The sequence below is a fragment of the Corvus hawaiiensis genome, chromosome 8, assembly GCF_020740725.1.
Source record: "Corvus hawaiiensis isolate bCorHaw1 chromosome 8, bCorHaw1.pri.cur, whole genome shotgun sequence".
NCBI classification, from domain to species: Eukaryota; Metazoa; Chordata; class Aves; order Passeriformes; family Corvidae; genus Corvus; species Corvus hawaiiensis.
Genome location: NC_063220.1, coordinates 20,081,375 through 20,099,354, shown reverse-complemented (window position 1 = coordinate 20,099,354; position 17,980 = coordinate 20,081,375). Strand labels below are relative to the sequence as shown.

The 17,980-nt window shown below is 40.6% G+C and overlaps 1 protein-coding gene across 6 annotated transcripts in view; it reads left to right on the top strand.

Moving 5' to 3' along the window:
- The window catches only part of GBF1 (golgi brefeldin A resistant guanine nucleotide exchange factor 1), a 107,245-nt gene that overhangs the window by 50,802 nt on the left and 38,463 nt on the right, over positions 1-17,980 (top strand). For all 6 annotated transcript variants that reach the window (XM_048312107.1, XM_048312106.1, XM_048312105.1 and 3 more), the window contains exons 4-7: positions 10,348-10,479; positions 15,482-15,600; positions 16,222-16,330; positions 16,689-16,749. In XM_048312107.1, coding sequence (XP_048168064.1) covers positions 10,348-10,479; positions 15,482-15,600; positions 16,222-16,330; positions 16,689-16,749 — 421 coding nt within the window. The remainder of the gene's footprint in view (positions 1-10,347; positions 10,480-15,481; positions 15,601-16,221; positions 16,331-16,688; positions 16,750-17,980) is intronic.

The window sequence follows — 17,980 nt, the reverse complement described above, 5'->3', positions numbered from 1 at the left end:
ATATGTGCTTACATCCTGTCAGAGCAAATTCTGTAGATCTAGGCTTGAAAATGAAAAGGAAATTCTTCTGTCTTTGGCTTTTTACCAAGTCTTGAGAATAAGTGCTGTTGAAGTATAATGGTTCTACCCCAGAGGTCATGGCAGCAGAAATGCTAGAGGTGAGAGGTTAAAGCAGAGTTGTGTCCGCTGACCTGTTCAGTGTGTGTTGTGTATTCCAGTTGGAGAGCGAGGCTGTGTTGTGCCCAAGGGAAGATGAGAGGGATTGAAGAAGCCTACCTAAGTGTGTGAACTGGGGGCTGGCTTGAACAAACAGATGTGTTTGTCTGAGCGAGCTGAAGTTCTGCGCTGTGGTGTTGCTTTCACATCAGTCTTGCTGGGCAGCATGTAGTCAGTGATGGCCTTTATCAGGATCACTCAGCTGAACTTCTGAACCACTCAGAAGTGCTTTCTTCTGTCATGGGCATGTACTAGATCAAAACCATTAGTAATAGACTAAAATAGATCCATTTGACACTTTCTTAGTGACTGTAACCAGTATTCTATTTCTTCACATAGATTTTAGGCCGTTTTGATTCTTCACAGACATTTTATTGTTTTATAGCTGATAACGTGATTTCAGAGCATGGAAAAAATGTATTTAATGGAGTTGGGGACTGATATAATATTGTTTCCATGATGCCTGTCTTAAGATACATCCTGCTCAGTGATCACTGAAGTTGAATAGCATTCACAGATCTCTTCAGATGCAAAGACTGTAACAAAGAAAAAAAAAGCGGAAGTGTTAAAACTCGGAATTCTGCTTCTTTTCATGTATCATCAGGACCTTGTATCAGTGGATTGCTCTAGCACATTGCAGTATGCAGAAATTAATTTTTTTCCCTGGTCCATTTGCAAGAACATAATGCTCACTTGTTGTCATCATTCTAGGAATTAAGCTGCCTTTTAATGAAGGCAGCATTAAATTTTGGGGGTGTGTGTGTGCATGGATTACTGTTTGCTTCAATTATTGCTGTGGGGGAAAAAGAAAGTTGCTTAATGTTTCTACTATTGGAATGTCTTAAGATAATGGTTGGGTTGGCTGCCAGCAGGCTGGGCTCTTCTTCCTTTTGCTTGTGTTCTACTTCTCTGGGTTTGAAACTAATATCCCCATGATGTTTTGCACCCTGCTCTCCTCAAGTCTCCCATTTTGATCTGTGGTAACCTGGTGTGTGGGTTCTTGAGCTCTCGGCCATCATTATTTTGCCATTAGCACCTGGGAATTTTACTTTCTGATAATATGGCAAAGCACAATGTCTCCTAGATTAGTTCAGGTTGAATAGAAGAATTTGTGTAAATCGTAACAGCAAGGTACATTAAACCTTTGAGAGATTTTTGTCATTAAAAGATTCTTTCCTCTTGTGTCATCAGGCTTTTCTTCATTTCATTCTTTGGATTTTGTCTGTCTCACTGATGCATTTTTGATTCCCTGTCATCACAAGAAATGTCTTGGCTTGTTTGGGATTTGTTGTTCTTCAATTTCCTTTTAATTTTTCCCCTTGGCACTCATGGGCTTCCCTTGAGGAAAGGGTAAACAGAATGGAATAACATCCAGACAGCTAATTGATGATAAAACTGTAATCTTTTCCTCTAGCCTCCTAGAAACAGTGAAGCTTTCCTTTTCACAACATGGTGAATTTGCAATGAGAGCTCTATTCATAGCGTGGTAGGCACACAAAGCTGTGGAGAATTACTGTGCTTTAAAATACCGGGGAAGGAGTTTTAATTTCTCCTGGGCTTTTAAATTGCCTACTTAGCTTGGGCCTGCTACTGTGCAAGATGTGTAAAATATCATAGTGAAGTAAGTCCAGTGGCTGAATAGGGTTCTGTAGAGTGTCAAAATCTAATTGCTCTTTCTTCAACATGTGCCAATTTCTTTTAGAGAGGAAAAAGAGTGCTTAAACTTGACATACATCAAACTTGTGCTGTCAGTAAGATAACAGCTAAGTCCATCCTCTGGACTTGGCAGTGTGCAATTCCCCACAGGTTTCATTTAGCCTAGTCCATCTTGTTAGAGTGGCCACGCTCTCTTCCTCGTATTAGGAGGGAACCTTGGGAAACCTGGCTCTAATTCACAACTGCAGCAAGATCAATAACTATCAGCATTTGGTCAAGGACAGATGAATTTGTCACGGGATGGCTACTTTTTGATTTGGTTTATTTTGGTTTAGTAATTTCATTTAGAGTTGAATGTCATTGGCTTGGAGGAGTGCCTGTGGGTTCTGAACTTCACACCCAGTGCAGGTTCATCACAAGAACTGGCTGTTGTCATATGCATGGTGATTTTCTGCAAGAACCTTAGGAAACAGTTTTATCTGGTTCTGAACAGAGACAAAAGGTGATGTGTGCCTGCATTTTACTTGCCTGTTTTTAATGGGATGGTTTTGTTGGAGTTTTTAAGAGTGGATGCTAAGTTTCAATTACCTGTGAAACTTGTAAGCGGAAGAACTTTGTCCTTGCAGCTGTATGGGAAAGGTGATTTTTTTTCTGCCCTGGAAGCTGTTCAGAGCTTCAGGCTAAGTAACTTCCACCCGTGGGAGAAAAATGCTTCAAAAACAGGTAAAATCTCAAATCAGTTTTTGTAGAGTCATTGGGGAGTTCAGTTTTTTGGAGTAGAATTAAGAGCCATTACAAGTGGCATTAACAGTTTAGAGCTTGTTTCTGTCTGTAAAAGCCCCAAAACTAATGGTATATTCCAAAACCTGTCAGAGGCTTAGATCAGCTGTATTGCCCCATCTCCCTTCTCTCAGAGCAATCAACCTTCCTGTAAGGGAGATCAAAAAACTATTTAAGCAGTTCTGAATTTGCTTATTTCTATCATATGTAAATACTCTTACTGTGGAATGTGCTAGCAAAATCAAGTGGTGCTCTAATGCTTCCTCTACTGTGATGTAGGAGGAAGGGTTTCATGAAAACAAGGATGGGTTAGCATTGAAATTACCCTTATTACTCTTCACACTGGCAAAAGACACTCATGAGAGACCAGCTTGCAGATAGGAGGCTTTTACTGTATAGTTACTTGATTTTTTGCCTTTCATCATGCCTAGTCATGTCCTTTCAGAAATGTTCAGGTCACAGGATGAGAGGAAATAGTCTGGGATTTGTAGCCAGGTCTACTCCTGATGACCTTCAACCTTACTGTGCTAAATTACCCCTCAGTTCACTTCAAGAGCTGTTCTTATTTTGAAGCAGAGTCTTTTGGTTATAACCTCTGACCAGTACATGTCAACCATAGCTCAGAAAAAAGTTTGTCAAGATGCGATTATGCCCATCCCTACTGTCTCCTCAGTGCTAAGAAATAAAGACAGAATTAAACAACTTCAACTTTTGAAATAACCTCATATCCAGACACTCAGCAGTCTTCATGACTGGTGTTAAAAATTCAAGGTGGAGCAAGTAGCCATGTCTGTACTTTTAAGTCCATCCAAATAAAAACCATGGAAGTTTGCCTCCTGTGTAGCTCCATACCTTTGTTGATGGCATTTGCTTTCCTTGTGAATGAAGTGAGTATCTTCTCCTTCTTGTAATACCACTCTAGAACAGAATACTACAGCTGGGTGAAAAGTACTTAAAGTAACAGTGGAGGCACAGCTGGAGTTTGCAGCATAGTTTTGGCTGAAGATACTTCAGCAAATACCTGCTTATGAAAAAATGCCCAGGAATTTTTAATGGTCAGTCAGAACAGCTGAATTTGAAGCATAGCATCAGATGAAACTCCTGATAACTAATGGCTCACACTGGTGGCATTGTCACTGCTTCTGCTTCATTGGTAGATGTAACTAATTCTGTAGAAGACAGTATTTTAGTTGAGTTTATGCTGCCCTAACCAAAGGATGTGAAGAGTCAAATGCTCAGTATGCATTCTGTCATGCTTCCCCAAAATAAAAATCTCAGTTCTGAAGGGTGCTTGAGATCTTGGCACTATGGAGCAATAATTTGTTAAAGTCATGTTTAATGAAAGGGAGATAAACACATGAAGCTGGAGTGTGACAAATGAAAGCATTTGTACCATTGTAATGAAATTAGGCAAACAGAACAGGCTTGACAGCTCTGGGTTCCCCTTGTCAAACTGCATTTGTAATTCCAGCTTTGCATTCATGTGTGGCTGTGAATGGCACTGTTTCCCCCTTGATTTGGTGGGCTGGGGCCCCTGAATGACCACCTTAATTCATAGGGCATTAGCTTTGAAGAGTATATTTTACAGATAGCCTTTGAAAAGGATTGCAGTTAATTCACACTTCTCCTTCATTGGTTTGAATATCCTTGGTTTTCAGCCTGTGTTTATTTTTATTGTATGCAAAGCTTTTGATATCACTTACTGTAATGAAGTATTGATTTCAGAGATGCACAAAGCTTGCTTCCACGCATCCCCACAGTATGTATATTGTGTTGTGCAATCCCCACAGTATTTATGTGTTCTGGAAGCTAGGATGTAAGCTTCTGGCTCCTCAGCTTCTCCCTAGCTGGCAGAATCCTGTTTTCTTTATCTATTAAGAGCTTAGATTAGGACAAGACAATGATATTTTGGGGAACCCGGAGAGAATATCCGGTGGCTTTTGATGACCTCTAGTTTATGAAGTTTAGGGGACATTGCCATTATTATTTTCAGGAAGGAGAGCTAGAGCTTTCTCTCATAATGCTAGCTGCTAAGTCCGACTGTATAAATGGCAATCTGTTCTCCTTTCAGATCAGAAAATCTCTAGAATGTGCTACGCATTGCACTGTGTTGCAAGGGCTGGTCTAGAACTTGCAAGAAAAACAAGATGAAAACAACAGCTAAGATCCCCTTGTAGGGGAGAGATGGCAGAGGATTCTTTTCACTTGAAACACTGTCTCTACCAGGGAGGGCTGTGTGGAGCAGAACATACGCTCGGGAACAAATGAGTGTGGGTCATCTATAGCTTAGCTTTCTTACACTCGTTATCCAACATTATTTGGCCATTATTGATTTGGAGTTAAATGTCAGAGTTGGAGTAGACTTGCTAGCTAGAAGTCAGGGCATGTCTTTCAGTTCAGGTGCAGAGTGGCATGTGTTCAGTCAGTCTGGAGAATTTGTTTTTGGAGTGGTGAAAAACATGCTCCTCTTCTGTTTATCAGCTGTAGAGCTGCTGTAGCTGCAGTTTTGCCAGGGCACCTAGAACCAGTACACATATACTGTTCTGTGCCTGTTATCTAGGGACTCTATGTAAAGCAAATTCAAGCTCTGCAAATTTTTAGAGGAACAAGTTAGTATTGTTCTTTTTGCTAGATTTGTTAACCTCTAAATTAAACAGCTGATAATCAGAGGCCTAACTCAAAAGAATTTCTCCTTTCCCTGCAGTCTTGCATTTTGACCTGGCTGAGATTAAGCCAGTACTTATTTCAGCAGTTAAAATGTTTATGAAAATCCAAAAAGTGTGACTACTCCATACTTTTAGACGGGTTTGAAAGGCAAGTACAATTTTGTCCTTTTTCCTTGTAACTTACTCAGTCTAACTTGCTGATCCAGACTGCAGGGACTTCTCATCTTTTGAGTGAAAACACAAAACGTTTTGGTGTTTGTTGGGTGAACTGAGAATAAATTGCCTATCACGGTAGGCCAGGAAGTGATTTTGAGGATGACCCAGGAAGCACTTGCTGATACCTTGATTTTCTGTGGCATAAACTGATTGAGCCCTAAGGCAAGAGTCCCAAAAAGCTGGCTTTCTGCTCTATTGCAGTGTTATCTTGGTCTTTTTCTCACCTTAAGAAAAGAGAATGCCTGTTCATTGTACAGCTCAGTTTGTAAGCAGGGAACGTAATAGTGCGTGCTCAAAGCATTGCTCTTGTCTGAGCTCGTCTGCACTGCAGAGGTGCGTGGGATACAATGGAGACAGCCTTTCTGAAGGCTGGGCATCAAAGGCCAACAGCTGCTGCATAAGAGGAGTCCAGGTCATGTGGTTTGGGTTGCAGTTGCCTGTCCTCGGGACAAATGATGTTGAAATAACTTGTCATAAACAATTTTTTCTTGTTCATTTACTCTGATTCGGAACGCATAGCCGATCCTGATAAGAGTCATTCAGGAGTGAAGAGTTGAACTGCCAGAGAAAGCAGCTTATGTGAGCGTTTTAGATCAGGAATGTGCCAACAGTGTGCTAACAATAAGAAAACTCTTCCGAGGGGAACCTGCTCCTGTACTTCAGGAGAAAGGGGATGCTGGAGGTCTGATGCAGTTTGTTTGCTGAAGTGCCAGAACGGCTGGATGGGATTGCTGAAATGGGAGTTAGGTGCTTAAACATGAATTAGTTGTTTAAATATCTTTATAGACATGTGTGTCTAAGTACAAATAATCCATAGGAAGAATGAGGGAAAGCACTGTGGTCTCAAAGGAATTCTGTCCTCATTAAAATTGCCAGCCTGAAGAGTTGGCTTTCTGATAACATTACTTAAGATACTCTTTCCCTCCTTCTCAATTTCCGTGCACTGCTTTAGGCTAGCTGAGCATCTCTTGAGTGTTGTGCTGATCCTGGTCTCTGCTTGCTTCTCTGAAATTTCATTGAATGGACCTGTACAAAAAGAATGGGAATTGCTTTCCAGCTGGTCCCCAAAGCAGACCATGCTCTTAATTTAAGACTAAGTCATGTTTTAATATAATTTTTCCCTGGGTTTGAGTAGATTTCGAGGGAAGGCTGCTTGAAGGAGTCCCTTGTGCAATTTTGTTCTCTTTGTGGATACTTACTAAGTTTTTCCTCTTGTCATACCCTTGGCTGAAGTCATACTTGCAGGTTTGGTGAGTTTTTGGGTGGGTTTTTTGTTTGGTTGTTTTTTTCCCCAGAGTTGAAACGGGTTACTTAAGCAGAGAACCATCCTGAGAAATGTCTCTTGCTAGAAAATATACTTGGAGAAATATCTGTATCGGCAGTTCTCAGTTCTCTCACTGGTTACAGTTACCTCACTTGCAATGCCCGAACCTGAATCTGGCAGAACAAGAACTGGAGTTGAAAATTCAGAGCAATTTTTTTTTTGGAATGTTGTTATAAACATCAAGTATGTACCTCCAGACATTTAGTGTGTACCTTATATAGCCTTTGTTTTGTCACAAGGAATTATTAAAGTAATAATTGATTTTCCTACGTTTTCCAAGGTTCCTAGATATTTTCAGAAGAGCACAGTATTGCTTTCACAGTTAGGTGGTGGCAGGAGTTCCTATAGTGTCTCTTCTGTGAAGTTTTTTGGGGAGAACAATTCCCTCTAAAGACTCTGATCCCACCGTACCAAAGTACTGTGAAGAGAGTGCTATTCATGTCCTACTGTTTTGTGCTCTAGATCAAACCAACCTGAGCTGTAGTAGAAAAGCTGGCGTGGAGTGCACCTTGCAGTTGTATCTATTGATCCAAAAAGGCTGGCAGGTTTGTTCTGGACACTGCCACATTTGGTGTACAAGGCTAAGAAAACCTGTAGAGGAAAGAGCTTCTGAACTAACTTCATTGATCTTAACAGGACTGAATTAAAAGAAGCGGGTATATGTTTGATTTAATGGTTTGTTTGCAAAATCGTCACTGGGTTAAAAACTTCTGGGTAGCTTTAGTGCCACTTTCAGATGCTGAACCTTCTTCAGCCCATGAAGGTAGTCTGTTTCAAGACAGGGTATAGCAAGAATAGCGACAATACGAGTGTTTTTCTGTGCTCCCAAACTTCCCACTGAAGCAAAGGACCAGTACCAAGATTAAGTTCTGCCTTGAAAAGGGAGCTGGTGACCCTTGTAAGTCCTCAGTGCCTGCAAATACTTCTGGTAAGAAGAGCTCATTTGAATACTCCTCAAGCGCAAGCAATGAGAAGTGGGATTGGTGTTTCACTGACATTTAGATCTTTCAGACAGTAGCCCTTTAGTGGGTAAGTCCTGCACTAAAAATGCTCTCTTTGTCTAGCATATTTTTAGGTTTTTTTTTTTAATACCATAGCACCAACTACCCAGTCTAAACAGTTTTACAGCATAAACCATCAGTTTCAGAGAGTTTAATGTAAAGTGCTTTGTTACTGTAAAGTCTGGAATCTCTGAATATTAGGGAAACTGGCCAAAGCTGCTGTGTAATCAATGATACGTGCCTAAGTTAAATCCTAATTATGACAAGCTGTTTTGTGATCTTCATGTAAGTTGCAAATTTCAGTTGGACTGCAAGGGAATCTGATCTTTAACGACATCAAGATTAACAATTCTAATTGAATGGAAAGACCTGGAACTCTCCCTACTCTTGTAAAGAAAATATCTATTTTTTGTCCCAAAAAATGTCTTAATGGTGCCCTATACATCCTCTGCTAGCAAGTGTGTCTTCATTGTCTCATTCTACATGTGCAGGGATGCACATCTGCTGAAGTCCCATTTTTCTTACTAATCAAGGGCAGCTTTTTCATCCTGGGACTCAGTGGTTTGAACGAGACTGGAGGAATTGGCAGGATTATGGTTTGATCTGTAGAAAGGATCAGTTTCAGGGAAGAAGAATTTGAGTTTTGATCCCTAGTAGTCTTACTATATTTATTGCTGTCCAAGTGTTTGTAACCAGACAAGTGTTCTACAAAGCACACTTACATAAGCATCAGTGAAAATATCTTGCGATCAGCTGCATTTCCATGTGCTATTGAGAGGTGACACAATTGTAATGTCACACCAGGATATTATCTGACAAATTGGGGGAGTTGTTCTTAAGCCAAAAAGGTTGAATCATCATGTTCCTTTTAACCCCTCACAAGTTAGTGGAGTTGGCCTTATTTGAACTGGTTGCTGAAATGTAAGAGATGGCATAATGATTCCCAAAGTCCCTTTTAATTGCAATTTTGCTTTAGTTAACAGCACTTTGATGTTCTTCTCTGTGCTCTTTACTTTTAAAACAAAAGCCCCTGTATTGTTTTTCTTCCTTTGGTCCTTTGCCATAATTTGACACAGTTACGTTAACATACTTTCTGATAGACTTTTTGCTCTGATACTTAAGGCTTCTCAACAGGAATTGTGATAAAATAGAATTTCACTTATCTCAGAATAAAGGGTTTGGGTTTTTTCCCCTCAGCAAAATAATTGAATTATGTTGGTAGGTAGAAAAGCAGCAGCTTGTCTAAGGATTCAGGAATTGCAGTCTTTTTTCTCCCTGCCTCAAAGAAGCTTATAGAACAGATAAATGCAATATTTGATTATCAAGTATATAAATGCCAGTGATCCTGTGACACTATTAGCCATTAGACTTGTTAACTTTTATTAGGAAGAAAAAGTAGGTTTCAGCAAGTTGAGCCAAGTGTTGTACTTAAATATTTCTAGTCTCAGAATTATCCAAGTTACTTTTAATGCATTCTTCTGTGCCTGTGTACTTACTATGTTGTGGTTGCCTTCACCTGCTTTTTAACGCTTTTTCTCCTAAATCCCCCTCAGGGCTCCTCTTATCTTGATTCCTTGTGTTTTATTTGGTTGGGTTTGGTTTTTGTTTTGGTTAGGGTTTTTTGTTTATTTTTCTTGGTCAATTTCCCTAGTTCTGGTTATTCTCTTCTGTATTTCTTTTTCAATCCCAAAGCATCCCTTGATCATCTTGGAAAGTTCAGGAAGCTTGTTAGTTGTTTTTTCTCCAGCTTAATAGCTCAGTGCATTTGCCTTCTTGTACTGCAGCTTTAGAGGGGATCCTTGCCAGCCAAAGCCGCAAGTAGAGAAGAGTGCCCTTTTTAATTCTTTGGTTGAGAGGCTTACACAGGTATTCTGAGAGCAAGACAGAAGAGTTTTTAAATTAGGTTATCTTGTGGGGTTTTCCTGTCTTTGCCAAGCAAACATTTAGTGTTACAGAAATGCAGTTTGTATTCAGGCAAAGAGCTGCAAGAGATCCAATGAACCTGGTTGTACGTTTGTACTCTGCGTGTGATTAGCATGAGGCTTTATCTGTTGTAGGCTCCGGGGTGGCAGAAGGTGGGACAAGGTCTATATAGTTCATGGGATCACACAATTCCAAAAGTAATAGGAAAATGCAACTGAATCTGCCAGTGAGTTAAAGCATAAATTTATGTAACAGTGGCCTCTGTAGCATTTATGGAGTGTCCTACAATCAGATTTTAGAAGGCTCCAGAAAGCTGTTTTGAAGATCGCAAGAAAGTGAACTTTACAAACCACTGCTTTTAAAATACATGCCTATACCTATGTGCGTGCTTGTGTGTGTGTGTATATATGTAAAAACAACCCTGACCTTCCCACCAGCCTTCTGAAACTAACCTAGTGCAGGCTTTTTTTTCTCTGAGATGAAACTTGCTGTATATTCTTAAAGAGAAAATGAATCCTAAGGAATCAACTCTAATTGTCTTTTTAAAATTATTTTTATTTTACAGAGCTATCTGAAATTGAACCTAATGTCTTTCTTCGGCCTTTTCTGGAAGTAATCCGTTCTGAAGACACTACAGGCCCCATAACTGGATTGGCACTCACCTCTGTGAATAAGTTCCTCTCATATGCACTAATAGGTAGGCTATGTGACTTCCTGGGATTTACCAAAATGCCAGCCAAATGCATCTCTGTGAGCTATGTCTTTGGCCAGGATACATGCTTGCAGTCTTAATGTGGAGATCGGGGAAATAAGAAAATTGTCATTAACACTAGGAAAATTGGCATCAGCAGTTTCTTAATATCTTACTGGCTGATCTTTCATGGTGCTGCAGCAACGTCTGGAAACAGAGCCAAAGGGCCAAAGGGCCTGCTGCAGGGCTGTGCTGGTCACCAGCTGCTTTTTAATGCCTTCCAAGCAAAAGGGTCTGGGAGGGAAGAGTACCAGTTTGGATTACAATGTTGTAGCATATAGAAACACAGTAGGATTTGTTTTGTTTTGTGGACTAATATTTCTGCTCTAGAGTGAGGATGATTTTTTGCCTGGTCCCAGACCTTGTCCAGTGGTGTGCCAGTACTCTTCACTTCCACAATTGTCATGGCAGAGACAGTTTTGCTGCTGCCCAAACTTTCAAATTTGCACATTCTCCTTCTTATCTGTGAAAGACTAATAATGTGCATGTGCTCAGTTCACATGGCTCAGCTGGCTTGTAACTCATTAGCTGGCTTTCTGTCTGCCATCAGTGTGTCAACCCGTTGTTAGTGGTGCTCGATTTTTCTCTGTAAGTTCTGTTAGTACTTTCTGATCATACCTGTGTGAATTACAAAACCTGTTATCTGTGTTTGTTTATATGTGGTCTCACTTGAAGAAAATAATTTTATCAGTCTTCCTTCCCCCTGAGTTTCTCAGTTCTTTTTCTCCTTTGTATTGTAAGGGAACACTTTGAATTTTTGGTACTGTTGTTTTAAATATTTAGTTCTTTGGAGATAGCATGAAGGCGGTTAGAGAAAGAAAGGGCTTTATGTCAGTGCAAATCAATTCTGTGGGAAAGACACAAAACTAAAATGAGCAAAAATAGAAACTTGCAGGAAAAAAGTGTTGGATGAAAATCTAGTGTATGAAGACTTCAATTAGTGGGTAGTATTTGATATAATACCAAATATAACTAGAATGATGCAATAATGACGTAAGTTCCTAGGACAATAAAGAAATCTTTAAAAATAAGCCTGTAAAACATGTCCCCCTGAAGGATTAAGCAACAGTGCAAAATATATGACTTTCAGCATTACAATGAGGGATGGACTCTTCTTCTGGGCTTTTATGATCTGTATCACATGTCTGGGTAAATGTCTGCACAGGCAACTGTTGAGAAATGCTTGATTTGAGGCAGAAACAGCAAAAAATGGGGTTAAGAATTTGTAGCCTTTCTCTAGCTAGTTGTTGTTTAGAATATTAATTGGGTCACTCCAATAAGAGTGCCTCCCTGTAACTGTTGATGATTGGGTGTCTTTGTAGTAGACGGTGGAAGACTCTCTGCCTGGCTTTTTTTCTGGGGCAGAACCTGTAATCTAAGACCTTCGTTGTTGCTTCAGGTGACATTCAGAGCAGCCTTGTCCTTTGTGCTGCTCCAGATATCAGTTAGGCTGGGATTAGTGGTGCTGACTGAACATCTGGCTAGGTGGTGTTGTTAAATGAAAGCTTTTTGGTATTATAATTTATTTTTGTAATATGAGACTAAAGGTAGTCTAAAGACTGTTTGCCTACACATAGGAAATGCTTAAAACTGTTCTTAGTGTACAAATCTGTTTCAGACTATAGAGAGCAAGAAAGAAGGATGCTGGCATAACCATGGTAGGGAAATTGCAGTGTGGCAGATACGTATTTTGTGTTTTGGGGCTGCATAATGACAGGTGAAGCCAGCACGTTTTTAAAAAGTGACACTACCTTTGTCTGTTCTGTGAGTGGTTGCATTTTACTGTACACACTAAGTTGAAAACCAGGGTGCAGTGAAAGGGCCAAACTCCTTTGATAAATATCTTTGTTTAAAATGGCTTTCTTTTCCCATTTCCAAAGTATTTCATGGCTAATCCTTGTGCAGTGTCATTGTTGTTTTACTCTGTCACATGTCAGAAGGTGGTTATCTGTCTCCTTTTTAGGCCAGTATTGCTGAGGGGTATGTTTTAAAAGCAGTTAGAAAAGAGTAATTCCTGAGTAGACTTTAGGACTTCTGATCTCTAGTAGTTTGAATTGCAAATTCACTAATGATATAGTGTGCAATCACAGCTCAGTTAGATAAAATTACTTGATATCCACCGTGTGTGTATTTTAGCAGGAATAGTTAGCCTTACGGTGATTATCCTCTGCTCTAAGTACTTCTTCTTCAAGAGCTTTAGTTGATAAATTACACAGTAACTTTTAAAGTACTAGAAAACTTTGTGGCAATACTAAAAAGTCCCTTTGATTTTTATCCCTCAGATGAGTTACTTCCTTGCTCAGCAGTTTTGCAGTAGCTAGTGAGCTGTCAGCCTACTGGATGAGTTCAAACCTTAGCTATAGGAAGACTAGTGGCTAAATTTCAGAATTGGGGTTTTCTGTATTTCCCTCAGAAAAGGTATGTGCTCTTTTTACTGACCACAGCAGCTTCTGGCTCCATTTCTAAGCTTAGCTTTCCCTGATGTTCCTGAAAACTGCGTATCTGTTGCTCAGCTTCCAGTGACAGGACTTGCTGTTTAAGGAGTTTAAAGCTTTTTCTCCCCTCTACCTTTTGTGTCTCCGTGGTGATTTATTTCAGTTCCATTAAAGGTGTTACTGAGCAGGCTTCTGGCTTTCCTGAATTCCCTTTGGTTCAGAAGCTGGATTTTCCGATTTCTGTTTGTTCTTTTGCCCACCTGTTGTAAGACTGCACCCTGTATGAAATGTGTGTATCTAGATGGGGTCTCTAGATCTTTGCACTGTAGATGGCAATTTTCAAACTGGTACTGTGCTCACTCAAACTTCTTCTTGTTAGTGATTCTGAGCAGGCATTGGTACATCTTTCTGTACTGTTTTCTCACAAGGGAACAAAGATTTTTTTCTGTATCTTGTTTCTGCAAAGTAGAAGTATCTGTGCTTTTAATTGAACTCAGGAGGCTTTATAAATTGACCTGAATTTGCAGTGCTGTTCCAGGGAGCCAGAACTGAAGTAGTCAGGCGTGATGTGTGTTGGGAAAGAGGTATTGAAGGTAGGGGCTAGAACAGCAAAGCAGTACTCACAGATCTGTTAGAGAAGCATGTGCACACCTTGCCTGCATTTTGTTTTCACACACACTATTTATCCAAACTACAATTAAATATGTCCCTAAGACTAGAGTAACTCACATCTACTGGAAAAGGTGACAGTGAAGTGAATCTGTGTGTTCTGCATGTGGGAGCCTTTTCTGCAACAAGTTGCTTTTTTGTCTTGATTCCCACTGGGCTGCTTTCCACTGTGGCCATTGAGGCTGGTTAGCAGTAATGTTAATGTAGGTACTGGCATTCTCACAGCACTCGTCTTTGCCTAATTCGATTAAGACAATTCAGAATGAGCCTTCATCACCATTGGTGATTTAAGCTATTACCTCCCTGAGTAAGAGTGCATGAGACACCAGCCTATGACTGATTTTATTGTCTCTGGTAGAAGAGCAGTAGCTTCTAACTGGATTATAAGCCATTATTGAAGGTATGCAGAGGACTGCTTTTGACAGCCAGGCCTCCTATCTAATGCTTCCCTATATCAGAGTTTTGTATCCTGTTGCATGGAGCTGCTAAACTAGGTAAAAAGTGACCGATTGGTTTTAGAGCAGCCTCCTTGATAGCTCAGTGAAGTTTGCCTGGCAAACCAGGAGAAGAACTCACTCTAAACTATCCAAGATTTCTGTGTGTCTCTGTGTGTGTGTGTGAGCATGAACAATGTCAAAAGTAAGCAAGCTCTGTTCTTAACAGGGATGTGTAAGAGATGGCAATGGCAAAGTGCTGTTCCTATGCAGATTTATGTGATTCTGAAGTACACTGATGCCACTTCAGTTTTATACAACTGTGAGAAATTTCTTATCCTGCAGCTGCTCACGATAAGAGTGTGGTAGAGGCTGCTGTCTCTGGACCACAATAAGGGCAGCTTTCTTTAATACCTAGGGCTTAGCCCTTCCTGGGTGTGAACATTACTGGAGTCAAAGGGGGAATCCGTGAAGCTTCTGTGCAAAGCATACAAGGTCTTGCTTGTTTCCTCTGTCAGCATCATTCTTGCTGGAGTTCAAGAGGCCCCATTGCCAATTAATGAGGTATTAAGCAATGTTTAGGTTGTCTCCTTTCTTTCCTAATGACTGTTTAGGTAGAAGGGTATCAAGATTCTTGCCCAGTGCCATATTATTTAAGTGAGAATGAAATCAAAGCCAGAGGCAGCTTTTCTGAAGCCACTGTAATGTAGCACGAGATACAGTTACTAGCAACAATCTCATCCTAAACATTCTCTCAACTGTACCATTGTTTGTAGCTGCAAAAGACTGAAATGAAGAGAAGGAGCCTTGATGAATGATTGAAGTGGGAGGCCTGCAACTCTGATATCTAAACTGTGATTGTGTCTGTCTGCTGTTTTCTCTGGGGAAAGCTACTGGTCTGTTCCTTTCCAGCTCTTGTTCCTTGGGAGAGATGTAGAACAAGACACAATTTTCCCCTCTCAATTTTGGTGGAATCTGTTTGGCATTTTCTTCTCATGAGAGTAAATTTTAGGTTCCCTGTGTTTAAGAGCTGTTTTGTCTTTATTCCCGAGGAGGCACAGAATGCATTTAACAGCTGATTGTGCTATATTGTAGGGAACAGGACACAGTCTTAGAAGTTAACTTGTAAAACATAGAGAACCAGTAACAACAGAATTGTAATTATTTTCTTTGTTAGGTTATATCTTTTTGCAAATGTAAGTAGACTCTTTATAAAGTGCTTCTGAAAGCTCCCAGTTATAAAGCCTGTTAGTGGGAGGTGAGTTATGCTCTTGTTGGGTCAACTCACTGCAAGTCACATAAATTGAGGAAGCTGAAGGTCACACAGTATCTCCGTGTCGATGTCTCCCCACAGAGGTGGTAGGCTGTAGATGGCTGTTCCCTGGCACGTATTTTTATTCTGTTATTCAGATCCCAGCCATGAGGGTACAGCGGAGGGGATGGAGAACATGGCAGATGCTGTCACTCACGCCCGATTTGTGGGCACAGATCATGCAAGTGATGAGGTTGTCTTGATGAAAATCCTACAGGTAAGTAGAGAGAAATGGTAATTACCATAATGGTTGCTGCCTGTTGTGGAACATATCCTGTTACATAGAGATGAAGAGGAGGGAGCAATGTTTTGACTCTGTAAGAGCTTAGTGACAGGCTTTATTTTTAAACAGATAGCTCATACACCTGTGGTAAAAGCTTTTCCAAATGAAAACAGTTAAAAGCTTAAATGATTTTAAAATTATGGACTTGATAATGTGGTAGTGTTGGTAATCCTACCTTGTGCATGGTCTGTGTTGGGTGGGGGCTTAATTAAGAATATGGAGTGCTCAAACTTATTTTTGAGAAAAATTCTTTACAGAGACAAACCTATGGACTGTATACCTCTTTGGTCTATGTACTTCTGAGCAGATACCTATTTTCTGAATTTAAGTATTGAGTAGTATGCAGCATATTGGGCCTCTTTTAGAAGTGGGTCAGGAGATCATTCTTGTCTCATAATTGGCTTCTTGAGCACAGCATTCAGTTTAAAATTACTCCAGGAGAAACTTCCTTAGGTTTTCTGCTCATGGCAGCCTTTCTTGAGGAAACCAACCTCCTCTTGGGAATGCATGCAAGTATCATTGCCGTGTGGTACATAAGGGTGCTGTTCTTTGCAGGTGTTGAGGACGTTGCTGCTCACCCCGGTGGGAGCCCACCTCACCAATGAATCCGTGTGTGAGATCATGCAGTCCTGTTTCCGCATATGCTTCGAAATGAGGCTCAGTGGTAGGTTTGTTCGTATCTGCCGTTAAGAAATGATCAGGTTTCCTCAGCATTAACTAGTTCTGTTGTAGAGCATGCATCCATGGAAAGCTGCTGAGCTTTATATTATTGTGTCTTTCTACAACTTCATGGAAAATTTGTTGGGCATTCGCTGTACAAGTTTGGAGTGCTCTTTTCCCCAGCTGTGCAGCGCCACCGTGTGATGCCATGACCGCTTGCAGTAACGCGGGGTTGGAGCTGGTTTTAATAAATTTGCCGTAATCTCTGTAAACAGGACTCGGAGGGGAGTCTGCTTGAAGAAGCCTCTTGATAATATCACACTGAGTAATGACACCTGTGTTATTTGTTTTTGTCTTCGCAGAGTTATTGAGAAAATCTGCAGAGCACACTCTGGTCGACATGGTGCAGCTGCTCTTCACAAGGTAAACCTGCTTGTGTTTGCCTCAGCATTGCCGAGATGGCTCTCTAAGGACAGAAAGATTCCACACTTCCACTTAAGGGCCCTCAGAAAAATCATCCAAAATGGTCATTATTTAGAGGTGGAAAAGGATGAAGGATTTGGCACTTTTCTCTAGGGCTGACCCTGTCAGACTGCAGGGAGACAGAGGTAGGGAAGGTTGCCTGGTTTAGGGTGTCCTTTGAGGAGAGATGGACAGCCAAGTAATGAAGAGCTTTAGGATAGAGAACCAGTTTCAGGACAGAGAATGCAAACTTCACTGAAAAAAAGGTGCTCTAAAAAATATAGCTCTCTTTAGCAGAGAGAATAGAAATGGTATTGAATAGCCACACATTGATTTCAAGCTGAGAGCTTTGAGCTCACACATCAAAGAGCATTTTAAACTCTTGAAATCGTGTGTCTTGGACAAATGTTCTGCCTTTTCATCACCCTTCAGGTAATTGAGATTACCTCTTTTAAACTCAAGTAAGTTAATTAACTTCAAGACTGTTTCTCCAAATAGTGAAGTACTCATAGACTTTCTCTGGGTATTGTGAAAAGGAAATGTGCAGGTACAGATACACTTTTAGTAGAAAAGGATTTTGGTGAAGCTGACAGTTTATGAAACACTGTTGCATTATATTTTTTCCCACTGTCACGCAGTTCCAATGGCATCTCAGTTTTTTTTCTCCTCTATGTGCCCTGCATCATGTGCACTGGATGAATGTGGGGCAAAGTCAGAATCAATCTTTTCAAAGAGGCGAGACCACATTACTTTTTCTCCAAATGCATATGTGAATTTTACTTGGTGCTTTTTCATTACTTACTGTGTAATCCTCTCCTCTGTCCTTCTTGATAAGGCTTGGAGACACCACCACCATGTTTTCCTGTGGACATTGGGATGGAGATGCAAGGCAAAGGCAGCAGCTGCAGGGGGGGTTTGGCCATCTTGCTTTCCAGAAAAAGATAGAGCCAAAGCTGTGCTCCAAGGCTTTTATACCCTCATCAAGTAAAGACAGAATTGTAGTAAAGAAACAAGAGAGAGCAGGGTGTTTGAAGTTGTAGAGCTGTACATGTTGTCATTTGGTAGCACAGGTGAGAGCAGTCTACCTCATCCTGAGATGGGAACTACTTATCTCAAAAGATTCAGCTCAAATGTATATCTGCTGTCCTCCACAATTGTGTTTATATGATGCAGAACACAGGACAACTACTGG